Source organism: Panthera onca, chromosome C2 (genome assembly GCF_046562875.1).
Source record: "Panthera onca isolate mPanOnc1 chromosome C2, mPanOnc1 haplotype 2, whole genome shotgun sequence".
NCBI lineage: Eukaryota > Metazoa > Chordata > Mammalia > Carnivora > Felidae > Panthera > Panthera onca.
In genome coordinates this window covers 124,645,439-124,668,269 of record NC_138347.1, presented here as the reverse complement: position 1 = coordinate 124,668,269, position 22,831 = coordinate 124,645,439, and the positions used below count along the sequence as shown (strand labels likewise).

The 22,831-nt window shown below is 35.6% G+C and overlaps 1 protein-coding gene across 8 annotated transcripts in view; it reads right to left on the bottom strand.

The window, feature by feature from the left end:
* Window positions 1-22,831, bottom strand: part of PIK3CB (phosphatidylinositol-4,5-bisphosphate 3-kinase catalytic subunit beta) — a 189,108-nt gene that overhangs the window by 51,828 nt on the left and 114,449 nt on the right. For all 8 annotated transcript variants that reach the window (XM_078432300.2, XM_078432302.2, XM_078432307.2 and 5 more), the window contains 5 exons: window positions 20,394-20,524; window positions 16,697-16,747; window positions 9,928-10,116; window positions 4,604-4,725; window positions 938-1,081 (listed from right to left, as the gene is read on the bottom strand). In XM_078432300.2, the coding sequence (XP_078288426.1) occupies window positions 938-1,081; window positions 4,604-4,725; window positions 9,928-10,116; window positions 16,697-16,747; window positions 20,394-20,524 (637 nt within the window). The remainder of the gene's footprint in view (window positions 1-937; window positions 1,082-4,603; window positions 4,726-9,927; window positions 10,117-16,696; window positions 16,748-20,393; window positions 20,525-22,831) is intronic.

Below are 22,831 nucleotides of genomic sequence, written 5' to 3'. Positions count from 1 at the left end.
GTTGCCAATTAAGACAATAAAGTGAAACGCAAAGATCTGATTCATATCACACAAGTGACTAATCCCTCAATTAGCTTCAATTCAATTTTTTCTCACTTAAAGAATGGTGTACCCATTTGAAAAAGGAAGGAACAACATATTCTGTTACTCCCTGAAGGGCTTAAAAATAGGAAGGTTGAACTGGATGAAAAAGATGACAAGTTAAAAATAAAAAAGGAAAAACCTCTATGAGTAATAAAGGAAATCAAGATTCAGAAATGTAGCTTCCAAAATCATTATCAAAATAATATAGAGCTCATTTTCCTTAAAAAGTTTAGCTAAAATGGGGGAAAGTCCTATTTTTATGACAGTCATTAGTTTCAGTATTCTCAAGTCCAGATGAAAAAAACAAAAATGTCTGAGGACAGAGTCAGAAATCAGGAACCAACAATTTTCCTAGGAAAAAAGGACTTCATTTATCCTTTCTGATTTTACTCCTATATCAACTTGGCGAAATAAGGTTCACATATTTCTAAAATTGACCTAATAAAGAAGCTGAAAATAATGTTGCTCTTGTTATAGGAAAACTTTAAAATCTTTATGTATTGGTAGCAATGATATTACTACCCAAAGCCTTTCCGAAGGAGTAAGTGTGGTTTTAGCCCAAGAATATTAACAAAGTAAGTGCACTTTACTAGAAAATAGCAATACATTAATTTTTAGTTTCAGTTAAAAATCAAGGAAGCTTGGTGGGACACTTATCTGAATTACTTTGCCAAATCCTGAAAATTAAGAGTTGGGTATCAAGAAATAGAAGACACCAAGAAGAGTATGAATGTTATAAATGGCTCAGAAACAAGTAAACCAGCCAACTATTACAGTAAATGTCCCGTATTATGCTGATTTATATTTACAAAAGCACCAGGTAGACTCAAATCTAAAAATATAAAAGACTTACCTAAGGTGCCAAAATAGAAACTGCCCTATCCTGCGGTTAGCAAGTGCTCTTTCTAATAGGAATCTAGAGAGGGCACAATCAAGAAAAGGCTCGTATTTCAAAACTTGCACCAGTTGTAAAAGATATTGAGAGAGTTCTTCATCACTAAAAGAAACAAAAGACAAAATAAGTCACTCAACAACCAATGCCAGAAAGAGATCCCATCCCATCAAACTATCAAACACTAACTTACTGAAACGCAATGGTTCTTTTGGGTCAGGCTTGTTATGTACGCTTACATTCACTGTCCCACTATTAAAATAACACAAGAGGGATGGCCTGAGTGGCTAAGTCAGTTAAGCATTCAACATCAGCTCAGAGTTACAATAAAATCGGGTACTTTAATACTGATTTCTGATCATGCAGGAAAAGTTATATACTCAGTCAACACATTTGTTTGTTTGTTTGTTTCTAAGTTTATTTTGAGAGAGACAGTGCAAGTGGGGTAGGGGCAGAGAGAGATGGAGAGAGAGAATCCCAAATAGGCTCTACACTGTTAGCACAGAGCCTGACACGGGGATTGCACTCACAAACTAAGATCATGACCTGAGCCAAGACCAAGAAAGAGTTGGAGGCTTAACTGACTGAGCCACCCAGGTATCCCAGGCAACCAGTTTTTTTAAATAAAAAAATTCCATCAGTACTTTTTAGTAATTTATTTTCCTTTCTAATCATTAGGGTTAATTCCTTTTCCCAGATTATCAGTGTGTTAAAATATTAACTTTAAATAATTTAAAGGATAAGGAAATGAGTGTAACTGAGAATTGATTCACTGAATTAATAGAACATAATATTGTAATTAAATGAGCTGAATTAATTAAGGTTAAGAAGTTCTCTATTTTGTGTCCATTTCTAAATCATACACTTATAAACACACTCTTATCAGAGGCAATTCCAGTGGTCAGGTAAGATGAATTCCAAGTCCTCTACTTACTAACTATAGTCTTGGGCAATAAATGGTTAGGATAGTAGTCTAATGCAGATCTGGGACTGAAACCCAGTGCACTATATTAAAAAAAAACCTCATTAGCCAAAAATTTATCATAGGAAAATGCATCAGAAATACCAATATAGAACATGGAGATCACAGCAATCTCTTCCTGTATATCAGTTTATTTAAGAGAAACACCTGGGGGGCTCCTGGAGGGCTCAGTTGGTTAAGCATCCAACTTTGGCTCAGGTCATGATCTCATGGTTTGTGAGTTCCAAGCCCCACATTGGGCTCTGTGCTGACAGCTCAGAGCCTGGAGCCTCCTTCGGATTCTGTGTCTCCCTCTCTTTCTGCCCCTCCCCAACTCGCACTCTCTCTCTCTCAAAAATAAGTAAACATAAAAAAAGAAAAGAGAAGAAAAGAGAAGAGAAGAAAAGAAAAGAAAAGAAAAGAAAAGAAAAGAAAAGAAAAGAAAAGACAAGGAAACACCTGGCTCAGTATAAAGGGAGCCAGGTAGCCCCTTTCCCTCAGATCTCCAATGCAAACTTAGGAAGATGAGACTAAAGCCCAACTTGCAGCCTCATTTTTTAAAACTATTCACCAATCTTAAGTTTATTGTAAAATCTGTGCCTTTTATAAAACCTACAAAAGGGAGGTGCCTGGATGACTCAGTCAGTTGAATGTCAGACTCTTGATTTCAGCTCAGGTCACAATCCCAGGATCATGGGATCAAGCCTTGCATCAGGCTCCACGCTGAGTATGGAGCCTGCTTAAGAGTCTCTCTTTCTCCCTCTGTGCCCCCACCCCCTTAGTCACCTATTGCCCGTGTGTGGGCACTCTCTCTCAAAAAACAAAAACAGGGGCACCTGGGTGGCTCAGTCGGTTAAGCGGCCGACTTCAGCTCAGGTCATGATCTCGCAGTCCATGGGTTCGAGCCCCACGTCAGGCTCTGTGCTGACAGCTCAGAGCCTGGAGCCTGTTTCAGATTCTGTGTCTCCCTCTCTCTGACCTTTCCCCGTTCATGCTCTGTCTCTCTCTGTCTCAAAAATAAATAAACATTAAAAAAAAACAAAAAACCAACCAACCTATAAATGGTGTAAAAGATAGAAAGGAAGTACGGAAATTGGGAAGGCTTCCTCTTTCCTTATACTTCTAACTTCACTCCCTTAAAATAACAACTATTGAAAAGTTTGTGTAATTTCTTTTGGATATCATGTGGCTTGAAACATATATGACTTTTAAAAAGAAGAAAAAGTGTAACAGTATCCATAATTTTCTCAGAACTTCTATTTTTTCAAATAGCCATACAGTATAAACCTCATTTTTGAAACGAGAAATGGATAAACTTGAAAATGCCCATTGTCTGAGATGGTCTCAATAATGACATTTCTTCAAATAAATCTAATAGATTTTCATACATGTACTAGCCAAACGGGACTGTACAAACATGTTCACTGAAGCACTGGGGAACAAGGAAGTCTGGGGAAAACAAAATGCTTCAATAGGGAAATGCGGCAAATAAGATATATCCCTATGATAGAATATTACACAGTAGTGAAAGAAAAAGACTGTATTTATATGTAATGGTAAAGAATGACCTCAAAAACCCAACAATGAATTTTTTAAAATCAAGATTTAAAATAATACATATGGCAAAACATATTGGTGTAATTTTGTAATGTACAATATTATTCTACATATTTTTATAGATATAAAAATGCAGCATCAACAGAAAAATGTGGTATAAAAGGATACAGACCAAATTCATAATCATGGTTGTCTTTGGGAAGTGAAAGTAATCAGGACTAGGTAACAAAACTATGAGGATTTCACCTTTAGCTGTAATGTTATTTGCTTAAAAGTATAAAATTTTTAAAAAAGCCAAAATATTAACACTTCTTAATTCTGAGTGGTGGACAGAAAAGAGTTAACATAGCAGCAGGCCTGACTGCTATCCTTTTAGAAAGGCTGTTAACTACACCGGCCTTTTGGCTGGCATCTGGAAACATAGCTTTTAGAAGGCTTCCCACCACCTAACAGATAAGAATGGCTTTGTGTGTATACACTGTTCTTACCCAACGGTTGATGCCCCAACACCCATTTTCCTTCTAGGAGTCTAGGATTTTGCTTTTGTGTTTGGCAGAGGGTGTTTATGTGACCAGCCCCCAATAAAAACCCTGGCCACCAAGTCTCTAACAAGCCCCCCTGGTAGACAATATTTCAGACACGTTGTCACAACTCACTGCTGGGAAGAATTAAGTATATTCACTGAGACTCCACTGATAAAGAACTCTTAGAAGCTTCTGATGGTTTCCTCCAGACTTTGCTCCATGAATCTTTTTCCTTTGCCAATTCTACATTGTCTCCTTCCGTCTCATAAATCAGAGCCAAAAGTATGAGTATGCACTGCGTCCTGTAAGTCCTAATGAATTGTGGAAACCAAGGGTGATCTTGGGGACCTTCTGACCCAGTATGTTTTTGGGTTTTCTTTTATAATATAGGCTAAACATGAAAGACAAAGGAGTCTTTGAGAGAGAGGGAGGTAGAGAAGGGAATAGGGAAGAACAGATGAAAAATATGCTTTAAACTGAGTAATTCCTAGCTCTTTCCTTTCTTATGAGACATTCAACATACATCACCTTCACTATCTACACCCAAGTTATTCCTTTCCTCAAAGAAAGCCACCTGTAGTATACCTCATCTGTCGCAGGCAGCCCACAGCATATTCTCGCACGTACTGATCTGGATAGTTGAAATCTAGAAGCTCCAAGGCCTCCCGGGGGGGCAGTTTAGGCCAAATCTGAAGTAGGGCTTGAAGCTGTTGAAAAATTGAAACTGGTTCAGAAATTATAGGGGGGGAAAATAATCTATTTTTCCTTGGCACACAGGAGCAGAGATGGGTCAAAAGAAAGAAAAAGCATACTTACAATTACATAGGACTCAAAAATCCATTGCTGTTTACATAAATTAATAATGTCTTTACTGAAATACTCTATAGATAAACAAGTAATAGAATGATACATTGAATATGCGATTCTACAATCATTAGCCATTAAATAATTTTGTAATTTTGTAAAGGAAAGAGAGAGAAAGAAATGATCAAGGAATAAAGGTAGGAGAGTCTGGGTGGCTCAGTCAGTTAAGCATCAGACTCTTGATTTAAAGTTAGGTTATGATCTCACAGTTGGTGAGAGTGAATCCTGCTTCGGGACCTGTGCTGATAGTGTGGAGCCTAATTGAGATCTTCTTTCTCCTCCCTCTCTGCCCCTCCCCTGCTCATTTGCATGCACAGGCAAGTACACACTCCTGTACTCTCTCTCTCTCTCTCTCTCTCTCTCTCAAAAATAAACATTTAAACATTTAAATCTAAAAGCGGGGGAGGCGAAGTGAGAGAGACACAGAATCTAAAGCAGGCTCCAGGCTCTGAGCTGTCAGCACAGAGCCCAATGCAGGGCTTGAACTCACGAACCATGAGTTCATGACCTGAGCCGAAGTCGGAGGCTTAACTGACTGAGCCACCCAGGCACCCCTAAGTAAACATTTTTTTAAAAAACTGATAATTAGGGGCGCCTGGGTGGCGCAGTCGGTTAAGCGTCCGACTTCAGCCAGGTCACGATCTCGCGGTCCGTGAGTTCGAGCCCCGCGTCGGGCTCTGGGCTGATGGCTCGGAGCCTGGAGCCTGTTTCCGATTCTGTGTCTCCCTCTCTCTCTGCCCCTCCCCGTTCATGCTCTGTCTCTCTCTGTCCCAAAAATAAATAAAAAACGTTGAAAAAAAAAAAATAAAAATAAAAAAATAAAAAACTGATAATTATGATTCGTGGTCCTTCAAAGCTCACCCCTGTTGGACAAAAATCTTATTACTTAATATTTGATAGATTTCAATGGGTTTTCTTGAGTTTCCAAAGAATACACACAAAATGTATGCAAGATTAGAGCTACAAAAACATGGCAAACAGATGGAAATGACCAGAGGACTTCTCTCACTTGACTGCTCAATCTCAGTCATATTGCAAGAGGTAGCCAGTGAGTATCTGCCAGCTAGCCGCCTTGTCATTTGTCATTTGACCTTGTGCATGAAACTTGGACTTTTGAGAACTAAACATAGTTTTTAGTGTATTATTATTATTTTTTTTTGATTTAACTTTATACTTTATTTTTTAAAATTTACATCCCAATTAGTTAGTATACAGTGAAGCAGTGACTTCAGTAGATTCCTTAATGCCCCTTACCCACTTAGCCCATCCCCCCTCCCACAACCCCCCCAGCAACCCTCAGTTTGTTCTTCATATTTATGAGTCTCTTTTGTTTTGTCCCCCTCCCTGTTTTCATATTATTTTTGTTTCCCCTCCCTTATGTTCATCTGTTTTGTCTCTTAAACTCCTCATATGAGTGAAGTCATATGATTTTTGTCTTTCTCTAATTTCACTTAGCATAATACCCTCCAGTTCCATGCACATAGTTGCAAATGGCAAGATTTCATTCTTTTTGATTGCTGAGTAATACTCCATTGTATATATATACACCACATCGTCTTTATCCATTCATTCATCAATGGACATCTGGGCTCTTTCCATACTTTGGCTAATGTTGATAGTGCTGCTATAAACATGGGGGTGCATGTGTCCCTTCGAAACAGCACACCTGTATCCCTTGGATAAATGCCTAGTAGTGCAATTGCTGAGTTGTAGGGTAGTTCTAATTAGTTTATTATTTTAATTCTACTAATTATTCAACTGCTCTCATTAACTATGTCAAGTGCCCAAAATAGGTCAATAATATTTGAATGAATACCTAGCCGCTAAGTTAAAAGGTATTTTCTCAGATCAAGCAAATTTAACCTCATTAAAGATACTTTTTAAATTAATTTTTCTGGGGTGCATGGGTGACTGAGTCCGTTGAGCATCCAACTCTTGATTTCAGCTCAGGTCATGATCTCACAGTTCCTGAGATAGAGCCCTGTGATGGGCTCTGCGCTGACAGCACAGAGACTGCTTGAGATTCTCTCTCTTCCTCTCTCTGTCCTACCGCCTCTCAAAATAAATAAACTTTAAAAAAATTAACTTAATTTTTCTATTATTTTACATTTACAGAAAAAAATAACACTTCTGAATTATGGGGACAGGGCTATTAGAGAAAAAATGTCTAAAAATGCTCCTAACAAGTGTAATAATGAAAAAAGGTTTGACACATACTGGTTTAAAGATATGAAACACCTACCTCAGACCACTTTTTATCACTGATGAGACCACCCTCCCCACTTTGCCCAAAGTTCTAATAGACCAACAGTCCTCATTATGGAAAGAGGAGTCAAGAGGGACCATTTCCTGAGGGTCTGAAACAGTAGTTAAAAAAAACTAGCATCCCCAGTTAACACAACACTACACACTACACACAACACTACACACTACACACAACACTACACACTACACACAAAACTACAGACTACAACACTACACACAAAAACAATACAGGGCAGATAACATTCTGTAATACTAGATGGTTAAACTATGCTGGGAATTAAAAAGAGCACTACTATTGGAAAGAAGTTACCTTTGGTAAGATTACTTACAATTATTAAAGAATTAATTATATAAATGTAAACTAAAAAAATTTGCAAAACTCACTACTTTAGTTTGAGGAAAGCTATGAGAGTGAATAGGGAAAATCTGACTCAGACATATAAATAATGAAAGCAGTACCAATTAACTACCAGCCTTTTGCAAAGACTATCGAAACCCCTTCCACAATATGTCAACAGAATATTTTCCTGTGGATTAATGGAAGGCTACTCTTTTTTAAATCTTGGGGCAGTAGAGAAGCTGCTCTTCTACAGAATTTTCACCCACAGCTTTTGCCTTTAGTATTTATTGGAATACAAACTTTGCACCAGGCTCTGGCTCTCTACTTCTTAAGACAGTCAATTTATTAAAAACTCAGTTTATATATTTTTTGCACTCATTCACTGTAACTGGCAATGGGACAAAGTTGTGAAAGCAAGCATGTTACTTTTTTTTTTTTAACTTTTTTAACTTTTATTTATTATTGAGAGACGGAGAGAGACAAAGCATGAGCATGGGAGGGACAGAGAGATGGGGAAACATAGAATCCGAAGCAGGTTCCAGGCTCTGAGCTGAAAGCACAGAGCCCGACGTGGGGCTCAAACTCACAAACCGCGAGATCATGACCTGAGCCGAAGTCGGACACTGAGCCACCCAGGAGCCCCGAGCACATTACTATTTATTCCATCAACTTTTTTTCTCAAAACTACTAAAAAAGAGGATTAGGATTGGCTTTCTTCTATTGAAATGGAGGACATTAGGTTATATCTGAAAACAATGCTTTAGATTACCTCATGGAAATGAGACAAGTATGCTAAATTCCCGAAAGTAAAAAAAATTTCTGTCCCCAGGGTTCAAATAAAGAAATATTATGCATAAACTGGCTCATTCCATTTTCTGACAGTTGACCTAAGAAACCTCTCTCTCAGATATCCTTAAGAGTACAGCCAAAAATTTCTTCTATTTTAATGCTATACAAAATAATAATATGATGGATTTCTTGGATAAGCAGTTAGAACTGAACACTAATGGATACATTAGAAGCAGGCAAATGTGTCAAATAAAAAATGCTTATATCTTATGTTCCACCGTTACAGGGGTTTCATAGAATACTAACCTTGAATGTAAATAAGTAAGTAGTCAGAAGATAACTATGTCAAAACAATCAAAACCTATCTAAATGACAAAAATAGTTCCTTTTCAGAGTAAACAATGTTCATATGGTCTAACTGTATAAACAGTTTAAATGAGGTACATTATAATACGATTAGGTAACATGATTCAAAAAATTGTTAAATACTAGAAATAAACTCAAGAGAAGTCCTTTCTAAACTCTAAACTTAGAAAAGTAAAATAATAAAATAAAATAAAATAAATTTTAAATATATATGATTAAAATAAATATGCATTTCTTGAAAATCTTTAAAAGTCATTTTATGGGGCACCTGGGTAGCTCAGTCTGTTAGGCATCGACATCAGCTCAGGTCATGATTCTCATAGCTCATGAGTTTGAGCCCCACATCAGGCTCTGACCTGACACCTCAGCCTGCTCAGATTCTGTGTCCCTCTCTCACTCTGCCCCTCCCCCACTCATTCTCGCTCTCTTGCTCTCTCAAGAACAAACGTTAAAAAAATTTTTTTTAAGTCATTATAGATTTTACACCTGAAACGAATATAACGCTAATATAACTAGAATTAAATTAAAAAAATTTTTTTAAGTTGCTATAGATTTACTAAGACCAGAAAACTTTTAAAAAGATCAGTTGAATTCAAACAAGTAAGGTAAACAAATTTGGTTATTTTAAACATACCAAATGTATTCATTCTGATTAAAAAACCATTTCAAGGATCTTTCTATAGAACACTGATAACCACTGCATTTAATAAATGACAGTGCTTTTTCCAGCGTTCTGAAAATTAAATCAAGAAACTAAAATTTGTTTGGCTCTTTGGAACAATTTTTTTCCTTTCTTTATTCTGCCTCAAGGCAAACATTCATCAATACTGCCCAAAAGTGATCTAAAAGGTTTATGCTCTAAAACATCAGCTTCTAGAAAGAGGTAATTTTCAACAATACATGTTCATTTTAGAACAGTCACTGCAAAAATTAAAGTCATTTTAATATTAAAACATTGGAGCTCATTGAATGAAACCGTTAGAAATAATCCAGAACCTACTTACTACGTGCAGGTAGTAATTACAATGATTACACCAAAAGCAATGTTTTAATTGTTCTTAGTGAAAGATATAGAAAACCTACCTAAAATCTGGAATTTTAAAATCTTAAACTTTCTAGTCTATCATTTAGAGTATATGTAAAGGTTTAAAACATGAAAATTTCTCCTATGGAAAATTATCCAATCTATGGAGATATACCTATGTTAGAAAGGACAATGTACATGAAATCAACAAAGTAATATATATTCCCAAAAAGAATTATAAAAATTATCTTTTACTCTTACCTGAGCAACATCTTCAAGTTTATTCCACTTGATCGACAGCAGTAATTTTGGCAGTGACTGTGGGAAATTCTCTCTGCAATCTTGTCGCAAAGTCCAAATAAGATCCATTTCGTTCTCACACAGTTGAGACAAGGGATCCCTGTCCAAGATTTCTTTCAGTACAGCAAGAAACTTTTTTCCACCTCGACTCTAAGAAAGTAAAATACTCATTCATCACATAATTTAATTCTGTGAACAGCACTGGCAAACACTTAGCAAATTTATATACAAGAAATTTATAAACAATTTATGAGCTTTAACATGTAAGATACTAAAAATCGAATTCCTTAAAAAGATTACTAAGGATGGATGCCCTTTTTATATGTTTTATTGATAGAATATTAAATCTGTAAGCTAAGGATGAAGGAAAGAATTATTTTTAAACAGTTCTTACAAAGGGGGGGAAATACGGATTCTTTAAAAGTCCATGTGCAAACACTAGGTGGCAGAATTGCAATTTGGATTAAAAAGTCATTTATTATTTGAACTGAATTTCCTATCTTTCCATTTTAATTTTTAATTTCTATAAACAAATAAAACAACAAAGACAAACCAAACATATGAAGTTTTTAAAAAAGTGTAAGTGTCTTGTTAGCTCAGAGGCATAAAAACCACTGGATTAAGCAATAAATCTTGGATAAAACTAAACATGAAACAAATACAGTTATCCCATTTTCTTTCCCAATCCTTGTAAGAATAAACTAAAATAATGAAGATGGCCCGTGCTATTTTTTGGATCTAGACTCTGAATTATAGTAACATGAAAAAAAAAAAGAGACTCATTTCCCATACTTAAAGAAAAACTTTATCATTTAGGCCAAAATACATTTAAAAAAAAACAAAAAACCTTTCCAGAATAGGAATTTTTAACTGATATTTCATATAAGCATTAAACTAGTTATATTATTTTCTAAAGTAATGAGATTAAAAATAATATATGCACATGTACAAAAGAATGGGGATTATAATTATCTACACAGACAGAACTGTCTATGTAAAAAATCTGAAAGAATCAACAAAAATATTACCGGAACATAATTAAAGCAAGATTGTAGAACACAGGTTAGTATACAAAAGTAAATTACTTTCCTATATATCAGCAACCTAAGTGCTATTTGAAATTAAAAACCTAATACCACTTACGTTAGCACCCAAAAATATGAAAACTTAGGTCTAAAACTAACAAAATATGTACAAAATCTATATGAGGAAAACTACTGAACTCTGGTGAAAGAAATCAAAGAACTAAATAAACAGAAAGATATTCCATGTTCATGAATAGTAAGATTCAGTACTGTCAGAATGTCAGCTCTTCCCAACGTAATCAACAGATTTAATGCAAACCCAATCAAAATTCTGTAGATGTCAATAAAGCAATTCTAAAGTTATATGGAGAGACAAAAGACCCAGAACAGCCAACACAATAATGAAGAAGCAATAAAGTTGAAGGATTGACACTACCCAACTTAGTAAAAATAAATGTGAAACACAAAACTATAAAACTCCTAGCAGATAATATAAGAGAAAACCTAGATGACCTGGGGTTTGGCAATGGTTTTTTACATATAATACTAAAGGCATGATCCATCAATTAAAGAACCATTAATCTGGATTTCAGTAAATTTAAAATTATCTCCTCTGTGAAAGACACTGTCAAGGGAATGAAGAGAGAAGCTACAGATTGGGAGAAAATACCTGCAAAAAGACTTACCTGATAAAGGACCATTACCCAATTACACAAACAGCTCTTAAAAACTCAACAATTAGAAAATAAACCATCAGACTAAAATATAAGTCCTGAACAGACAGCTCACCAAACAAGGTACAGACGTAACAAGAGCATATAAAACGATGCTTAACATCATATGTCATCAGGGAAAGACAAATTAAACAAATATGAGATAAGACTACACACCTATTAGAATGGCCAAAATCCAGAACACTGACAACATCAAATGCTGTTGAGGATATGGAGCAACTCATATTCACTGCTGGTGGGAATGCAAAACACTGCCAACTGCTTAGAAAGACAGTGTGGCAGTGTCTTACAAAACTAAACATACTCTTACCATACAATCCAGTAATCATGCCCCTTCGTATTTACCAAAAGGAGTTGAAAATTTATGCCCACCAAAAACCCCGCACATGGATGTTTACAGCATCTTTATTCAAAATTGTCAAAATTTAGAAGCAACCAAGATGTCCTTCAGTGGGCGAATAGATAAACTGTAATACATACAGACAACGGAGTATTATTTAACACTAAAAGGAAAAGAGCTTTCATGCCACAAAAAGACATGAAGGACCCTTAAGTACATAGCACTAAGGGAAAGAAGCCAGTTTGAAAAGACTGCATACTCTATGATTCCAACTTATATAACATGTAGAAAAGACCAAACTATGGAGAGAATAAAAGGATCAGTGGTTGCCAGGGGTAGGGTGGGGAAATGAAGAGGCAGAGCACAGAGGATTCATGGGACAGTAAAAATATTCTGCATAATATGATAGTGATAAAAACATATCACACATTGTCCAAACTCACAAAATATACAACACCAAGAATGAAACCCAAGGTAAACAAACTATGGACTTTGGGTGATTATGATTTGTCAATATAGGTGCATTCTTGGCAACAAATATACCACTTTGGTGAGTGATGTCGCTAATGGGAAAGGGAGATGCATGTGAAGGGATAGGGGTATATGAGAAATCTCTGTACCTTCCTCCTGATTTTGTTGTGATCCTAAAACCGTTCTTTAAAAAAATTATTTTACACACACACACAGAATGTACGATTACAATGGGTTTATATTCAGACCTTCAACCTAAAAATGGTATGCTCTCTTTTACAGGCTTGACAGGGTTTCTCCGAAAAATTATCATGACAAGTCATCAGAATCTGAAAATCAAACTCCTACACTTACTTACACATCTCAAAATGAAACCTGCTGCTGCAAACAACACAGTATAAATTGTTCATGTCAGCGAAACGCAGACTGCTGTTAAATATTGCAAAAAGCTAGCAAACCTACTGTAATTTTGTGAATCAAAATTAGACTCTACAGACCTACTGTAAGTAAATATCCTGAAGACCTATGAGTAAACTAAGAGGGGAAAGCAAGGGGATTGGCTCTATAATTGTACTGTGATTGTTTACCGAGCTATGAAAAGCACAGCACTGAATAAAGCCAAGGTAAAAATAAACAACTACCAGAAATGTGGCAGGAAGCCCAAAGAAAACACAGAATCTTACATTCTTTTGCAAAACCCAAAATAATCAGTAATGAAAACTTACACTGTATAGGGTAAATGGTGATCTTATACACCTGTTCAAATGTTTGAACTAAAGTAAGATAATGGTGGAAAGCAATTAACACTAACATTCATATTCTCTATTTTTCTTTACATGTGGATTTTTCAAAAACCATATACATATTATGATATAACAGTGATTACTGACTAGAATAAATCAAAGCAAATACACTTTGCTATAAGCACATCAAAAAAATGAGTGTGGCTTTCCCCCCCTTCCCAAGGGGGGGGATATGGGTATGAGGGGGCATGAAAGGAAGAAGCCATCGCTATAACATAAAGGTTCAAGGAGAAACAAGTGTTGATATAGAAGCCACAGGAAGTTGTCCAGAGATCTAGCTAACATAATTAATGAAGGTGGCTACACTAAACAACAGCTTTTTAATGTGCACGAAACATATTTATATTAGAAGGAAATGCTATTTAAGACTTTCACAGCTACAGAGGAGAAGTCAATGTCTGGCTTCAAAGCTTCAAAGGACAGGCAGACTCTCTTGTTAGGGCTCACACAGCCGGTGACTTTAAGTTGAAGCCAGTGCTAAATGACCATTCCAAAATCGGATGGCCCTTAAGAATTATGCTAAATCTACTCTGCCTGTGCTCTATAATAAATGGAACAACAAAGCCTGATGACAGCACATCTGTTTACAACATGGTTTACTGAATATGTTATGCTCACTGTTGAGACCTACTGGTCAGAAAAAAAGATTCTTTTCAAAACTTTAGTACTGACAATGCACCTGGTCATCTAAGGGTTCTGATGGAGATGTACAATTACACTGATGTTGTTTCATGCCAGCTAACACAATATCCACCCTGCAATCCATAGATTAAGGAGTAATTTCAACTTTCAAGCCTTATTATCTAGGAAATACATTTTGTGAGGTCAAAGTTGCCACAGTGATTCCTCTGATGGATGTGGACAAAGTAAATTGAAAACATTCTGGAAAGGATTCACCATTCTAGATGCCATTAAGAACATTCATCATTCATGAAAGAGGTCAAAATATCAACATTAACAAGGAGTTTGGAAGAAGTTGATTCCAACCATCATGGATGACTTTGAGTGTTTCAAGACTTCAGGGGAGGAAGTAACTGCAGATGTGGTAAAAACAGCAAGAGAACCAGAAGTGAAGCCTGAATATGTGACAGACATGATGCAATCTCATGATAAAACGTGAACAGATGAGGACTTGTTTCTTATGGATCAGCAAAGAAAGTGTTAGGTTTATTCATTTTTGAGGCGGGGGGGGGGGGGGCGGGCAGCGAGAGGGGGAGACACAGAATCCGAAGCAGGCTGGAGGCTATGAGCCGTGAGCACAGAGCCCGACGCGGGGCTCAGACTCACGACTGTGAGATCATGACCTGAGCCAAAGTCGGATGCTTAGCCAACCAAACCACCCAGGTGCCCCAAAGAAAGTGGTTTCTTGAGATAGAATCTACCACTGGTAAAGATGCTGTGAAGTCTGTTGAAATGACAGCAAAGGATTTAGAATATGACATAAACTTAGTTGATAAAGCAGCAACAGGGATTGAAAGGATGGACTCTAATTTTGAAACAAGTTCTACTGTGGGTAAAATGCTATTAAGCAGATTGCATGCTGCAGAGAAATCGTTCCTAAAAGGAAGAAGAGTCAATTAATGCAGCAAACTTCATTGTGGTCTTATTTTAAGAACTGCCACAGTTACCCCCACCTTCAGCAACTTCCACCCTGATCAGTCAGAAGTCATCAACATCAAGGCAAGAACTTCCACCACCAAACAGATTACAACTTGCTGAAAGCTCAGGTAATGATTAGCACTTTTTAACAAAAAGTGTTTTTAAATTAAGGTATGTACATTGTGTTTTAGGTGTAATGCTGTAGCACATGTAAGATTACAGTACAGTGTAAACATAACTTTTATATGCAGTAGGAAGCCAAAAAATTCATGACTCACTTTATTGTGATATTCCCTTTATTGCAGTGGTCTGGAACAGAACCCACAGTAACCCCAAGGTCTGCCCATAATTGCATGGCAAGCTGATAAGCGTATACTTGCGCTTCTTTTGTGTCATTAAAAAGAAGTGCTCTCAAAGTATTTATGGTAGTAGATGACTTGTACTGCAGGACTATGGATATTTTTGAAAACTCTTAATGGCAAAGCAGAAGACACCCTGAGCCAGACATTTCTCCAACTAGCCAAATTTAAATAGAGCTTTGATTCTGTGTAAATGAAAAAACATACATTCTCTCCATTTTGTCTTCTGGCCTCTATATAATTAACCATTCTATGTAGAATGGCCTTATACTGAAGACACATAAAAACTGTAAACAGACAACATGGTAAGAGAACATTAGGTCAGACTCAGCAAAGTCTTAAATGATCTTAAGAGTAAAAAAATTAAACTAAAAAGTATAGGTGGTAGAAAAATTGCATATGGTGTAAACTAAACAAAGTAATCTACTTTGTAGTTTTTGGGTACAAACAATGGGTATGTGTGGGAGAAATTACTGTTTATTCCTCTGTATGCATTCTGCTCTTCATCCTTTATTAACTAGAATCTTTTTCTGGCCAAGCACATGACTGCCCAGCCTACGACTACATTTCCCAGCCTCACTTGTGGTTAGGTATGGCCATGTGAGGAAGTCCTGATTAATGAGATGTGAGCAGCAATGAGGCATATAAATGATATCCTCAAAAAGAATGGGTACGGCCTCTACTCTTGCTTTCCCTATTCCTTGCTGGCTGCACCATAATACACAAGAAACTGAAGCACCAGTATTAAACTTGAGACAGAAAGTACACACTAACATGATAGAGCACCAAGATGGAAGAAACTGGCTCCCCAGCACTGTAAATCCTGGCCTGATTATATATGCTGTTACATGAGATAAATAAAATTACAGTCTCTTCATTCAACTGAATACTATTCAAAAAGACAGTATTGTCAATCTATGAGGTGGCATAACATCCCTTAAAGACTAGCTGCTGGGGGTGCTTGGCTGGTTCAGTCAGTAGTGCATGCAACTCTTGATCTCACACTGGTGAGTTCAAGCCCTATGTTGAGCATGGAGCCTATATATATATATATATATATATATATATATACTATATGTATATATACTATATGTATATATGTGTGTGTGTATATATACACACACATATATACATATAGTATATACATACAGTATATACAATACAATACAATAAAAAAGACGAGCTGCTAAACCTGTGCTTATATCAGAAAAGGGTTTACCACTGAACACAGACCACCTACAAACAGCTGCCATTCAACAAAAAACATAGTATGTACATACTCACATACATTCTCAGGCTATTCTTCCATAAGAGTATGGTCATCTATAAGCTCATTACCATAAATGAGATGAAAGTAACTAATAAGGAGAAAGGGTCCTTTTAAAACCTTGATACTTACTGATACATTAGCACTGTCACTGCTTGCAATCTCAGCTGCCTTCTCGATTATCTGTTAAAAAAAAACTTTTAAAATTAAATTTTGGCTCTTATATTTGGAAAATTTTAATTGTAAATGATTATAATTGTACTTAGACTAAAAGAAACAACATATGGTCTGGCATTTCTATGCTTTATAATGTAAACATGAATTTTAAATGCAAAATGGTATTATACAGTGATTCCCAATCTTCGAACTTTTTTTTAAATCTTTTTAGAAAATATTTTTATTTATTTTTGAGAGACAGAATGCGAGCAGGGAGGGGTAGAGACAGAGGGGGACAGAGGATCAAAAGCAGGCTGCACACTGACAGCGGCAAGCCCAATATGGGGCTGGAACTCACCAACCATTAGATCATGACCTGAGCCTAAGCTGGACACTCAACTGACTGAGCCACCCAGGCGCCCCCCCCCCATCCCAATCTTTAAACTCTTGACAACTGGGTATCAAGGGTATTATTATAAGGGACTGTGACTCCTAGGGTGCACTAGCATTGTCTCTAGACAAAATAAGCAATGGCTTGCATATGCATATGAAAGAATTTTAAATACAGGTAAATATTTTCTGCTTAAGAAAATGCAAAGGTATACAAGAGTTACTAAATAAATAGTAAGTTTTTGTCACTGTTTTTCTGAATTAACATAACAAAAGTAGAGTATCAAGAGACAGCCGTTTGAATTCATTAAGTTCTAAATGGGCTCTGATTCTTTTTTTTAAGTTTATTTATTTTGAGAGAGAGAGAGAGAGAATGAGGTAGGGGCAGAGAGAAAAAGAGGTAAAATGCCAAGCAGGCTCTGCATTGTCAGCACAGAGCTCAAACCCATGAACTGTGAGATCATGACCTGAGCCAAAATCAAGAGTCTGATGGTTAACCAACTGAGCCACCCAGGTGCCCTTTAAAGAGACTCTGATTCTTGAAAAGACGGGAAAAATCAGTGGTTAAAGAATCTGAAGATTTATATCCTGATACTGAGTTATATAATCCTAAATGAATAATTTAACTGTATCCTCAAATGTAAAGTGCAGTGATAACTCTTATCCTATTTCATAGGGTTGTTATAAAAACAAAATGAGATTACAGTCATTAATCAATAACCATAAAATTGACTTGAAAAGCAAAAGGTACACAAGTGATCACAACAAAAACTATTAAATAAAAAGAACACAGGGAACTTTCACCTTTTCTATCTGTATTAACTGATATTTTAAATGATCGCATATAAATTGTACAATTAAAAAAACCCAATAATTATAAACATATTTATACATATTTAAAGAAAAACCCTCTATCTCAAATTCATCTTCAAAGACAGACTAAGAGATTACAAAAGCAAAAAGTTTAGTGACGTAAGCAATATTTTTTTGTTTTTTAAAAACTGGACCTCTCTTGAAATAGCAGGTGAAAACTATTTAAATTTGCAGAGGATGTTCTATTTGTAAAAATGCTTCAAAATGCACCACATTTTATATATATACAATGGAGTATTACTCGGCAATCAAAAAGAATGTAATCTTGCCATTTGCAACTACGTGGATAGAACTAGAGAGTATTACGCTAAGTGAAATTAGTCAGAGAAAGACAAATATCATATGACTTCACTCATATGAGGACGTGAATAGACAAAACAGATGAACATAAGGGAAGGGAAGCACAAATAATATAAAAACAGGGAGGGGGACAAAACAGAAGAGACTCTTAAATATGGAGAACAAACAGAGGGTTACTGGAGGGATTGTGGGAGGGGGGGGAAGGGCTAAATGGGTAAGGGCACTAAGGAATCTACTCCTGAAATCATTGTTGCACTATATGCTAACTAACTTGGATGTAAATTTGAAAAATTAATTACTTTAAAAAATAATAATAAAATGCACCCCATTTTGGAGCACCTAGGTGGCTCAGTCGGTTCAGTATCTGGCTCTTAATTTTGGCTCAGGTGATGATCTCATGGTTTGTTGGATTGAGTCCTGCACCCAGCTGAGTGCTGAGAGCTCAGAGTCTGCTTGGGATTCTCTCCTCCTACTTTGCTTCTCCCCCCATTTCATCCAAAAGAAACTATAATTGTTGAACTCACACTATAACAACACAAAAATAGTTGTAGCTTATACTATTAAACGTAACACAAGTAGTTATGCCTTCTGGTTAAATTGCTATTCTAAGGAATAAAGCCAAGGCATGAATGCAAAGAGGAGTCAAAATACCTTTTTCTACTCAATGAACACTAAGGTCTATGGTTCTTGACATATCTGAGATTTGAGATTTCTGCTGTAATAACCCCTATTATTACTAATCAAGAAAATACTTTAGAAGAATTTGAAATAAAAAGGCTTATTTTTTTTTTTTTACATTTATTTATTTATTTTGAGAGAGAAACAGCATAAGCGGGTGAGGGGTAGAGAGAGATGGAGTGAGAGAATTGCAAGCCGGCTCTGCACTGACAGATGTGGGGCTTGAATGGACCATGAGATCATGACCTGAGCTGAAACCAACAGTCAGATGCTTAACCAACTGAGCTACCTCGGTGCCCCGAAAAGTTGCTTCTTATGTCGATAAAGTTCAATTAAAATGAGAGTAAAGAAGAAACATTAGGTAACAAGTTTAATTTACATACTACTTTAGAAATCTATTCTATACAGGTCTGGTAGTGCTGGATTTTAAAATACAATTGATTTGAATATTATTTAGTGTGATATCAAATGTATTTATTTATTTAAAATTTTTATTTCTTTTGAAAAACAGAGAGAGAGAGAGCATGAGCAGGGGAGGGGGAGAGAGAGGGAGAGACAGAGAGGATCCCAAGCAGGCTCTTCACTGTCAGCACAGAGACCGATGTGAGGCTCTAACGTATAAACCATGAGATCATGACCTGAGCCAAAATCATGAGTCGAATGCTTAGCTGACCGGTATATTATCAATTTTTAAGGGAAGTTTATTCTCACATAGATTAAGGAAATAAAATAAATTAGTTATTCTCTGAGAATTTGCTTCAAGATTTTCTCATAAAAATCAGCATCAATCACACGTGAAGCAATGATGCCAAGCCTGAAGATAAAACATATGACAACTTAGCTCTCTTAGAATATAAATTAGCAAAGCCCCATTTTCAAATCCACGAGATACCCTCCAGATTGCCAAGATAAGCAGTTTGTATACTAAGGAAATGTGTTTAGAAATGGAAGTCCTTGGTATAGATTCTACATAAATAACAGTACCTTAGGAAGTCTTCCTGATAGTAATATTCAACATAAATTATCTGTTCTTTGAATACCAATTCTAACAACAGCAGTGAATATGTCTTTAATCCCTGAATATGCTGGGCAAGCTTTAAGGACGTTTCACATGCTCAGATTTACATATGAATGCATTTACAGCCGTTTTCAATTGAAAAGAACCTCAGAGAACCATTATAATTTCCTCATTTTATAAATGAGAAACCTGACTTCCAGAGATACTATGTTCCACCTGGTCAGTGATGAAGCCAAGACTAAGTAAGAGTTAGCTAGCTCCATGTTCAGTGGTCTTTCCACTGAATCAAGCTGACAACATATGTGACGTTTGGAAAGAAAAAGTTTTCGTAAAGTTTCATTATAAACATGTAGAGCCAAGAACTAACAATTCAATGATTTTCATACATAGTGGCCTTTAAAATAATTAGCTTACCTTATCAAAGGGAGGATAATAATAAGGTTGTTTTTTATTCTCTGGGAATTTGATATGCAAAGCTGTTGCATTTTCTGTATATGGATTTGTCTGAACAGTTCCCATTGGATTCAACATTTCTTCAAGTTCATCTAAAATATGCAAATAATTTTGATTCTTAAAAAATGTTTTTGAAACTAAACTAAAATTCTTAATAGATTTCAACCATGAAAATTATTTTTAAAGTATGTTACCTAAGGAATTTGTCAGATAATTTTATCAGTAAGCCTCTAATTTTCTGTTAATACTTGACACAAGAGTTGAATACGTTTACATACATCTCTAAAATGAGAAAGTTTACAAAAATTAATACGTACCTCACATCTTCCTTCAAATTTGGTAAGAATTCTCAATCTTGAAAAAGACTTAATTGGAATTGCTTCCAATCAAAATAACGTGACCAAAAAATTTTCCTAACTTCATCACATATAGGGATTTCTTATTTTCTGTGGTCACCACAGTACCCAAACTGTTATTTCTGAGGGTCTTCAATGACATTCTTTTGAACAAACCTAATGCTATTTATGTTCCTAGATCATTCCATAACTGCTGATACAGTTAAACACCTCTCCAGTAGTCTCTGCAATACTCCATTCAAGTGGTACTGCTATAAACTGCTTCTTTCTTCAAGGCACTGCTCCCACACTCTAAAATGGTCCATTCACAGACTTGTGCATAGGCATCTTACATTTCAATGCTCTCATAAAACCCCGGAGTTCATATAACTTTCATTTCACAGATAAACTATTAAAAAGACATTAAACTCAAGATAAGAGAACAGAATTAGCAGTACATCCTCAAGTCTCCCGTCTGCAAACTAGTATGTCCTTCCTTACACTGATTTTTAGCAGTTGTTCTCTCCTAAGGAAACAAAAGATAAAAATCCATTGTGTCCAGGCCTAATATCCAGATACTATGCACACTCGAATTATCTACCAATGCTAGAAAATCTTCACAAAGTATTTGCAAGTTTCAGGTCCTGATCAATTCTTTGCTCATGTTTAATATCGTCAAATTTCATAGAAGGAAGCAATTCTCATCATTTATACACTTCTAAATCAGATTTCTCAGCAAATTAAAATCTTATACTTATGGTAGCATTATACTTCCTTGTCCCATAACATGCAATCTATCTAAAGTAAAATGTACCATTTTAGTATTCTTATCAGTCCCAAACATATAGAGGTAACCTTGCTTAAAAGGGGTTACAAAAAGGCACTCTAATACATTATAGAGAGTATGAATTGGTACAGTCTCTACTGGAGAGCAATTTGTGATTATTCATCAAACTTACAAATGTATTTACTTTTTTATTTTAAAATTCCAAGTTTTTATTTTTTTTAAAGTTTTTATTTTAATTCGAGTTAGTTAACATAGAGTGATTTATCAGTTTCAGGTGTACAATAACAAATGTATATATTCTTTAACACAATAAACCCATCTCTAGGAAATCTTACACAAATACCTACACATAAGCAAGGTTATTCATTGTAACACTTGCTTAAATTATCAAAAGATAAGTCTACTTTAAAAAGCATCAGCAGCACTCTAGATAGATACATAAGGTTAAAAGGGCAAGAGCAGAACACTGCACAGAAAATGCTACTTCCTTTCAGAATGGAAAAAAAATAGAATATTTCCTAGTGTATACATGAAGAAATCGGGAAAGATATAAAAGCAACCAGAAATGTGATTATATACCCTATAGTGATGACCTAGGGACTCTAGATAATAGATTATTTGGAAAAAAAAAAAAAAAAAAGACTATTTGTATTTCAGCCTCACTCCTACAGGGATAAAGCGACAATTCTAGAGTTGATACATGCAGAGAAAATGTGTTCATTTATTATTTTTCATGTTATATTTTGTTAAGAGATGAAGTCAGGTTCATGGTATGCCAAGTTAATACTGTCCAAAATCATCAATTCTGCTAAAAATACGAGTCAAGTTGCTTGGTGATTCTGGAGAACATGTGTGAATCTAAATTAAGGTTTTGAAAGAAGTATAACTGCTGAAATGCATAACTTTTACTGTTATGACACTCACAGTTTCTCTTAAGAAATGCATAAATGCCTACTATTCTATATTTTGGGAATAACATGATTAATAAAAACTATTACAAGTATATGTAGGAAAGAGCAGAAATTAAAGAATATATATACACATAAAATATTAGAATATGAGGAGTTTTAAATACGTCTGTGAGGAACTGATTATCCAAAACCAGTTTCTCAGATGGCAACTACTAATAAATGAATATTTTCAAACGTCTGTCACCCACAAAATAATTTTAAAATGCACGTAAGTTCACAATTTTATTAACTGTATTAATGAGCTATGAAGCAGGGGAAAAAAAGAAAACCACTATTACAATGCAAAGCTTACACTAAAAACTTCCA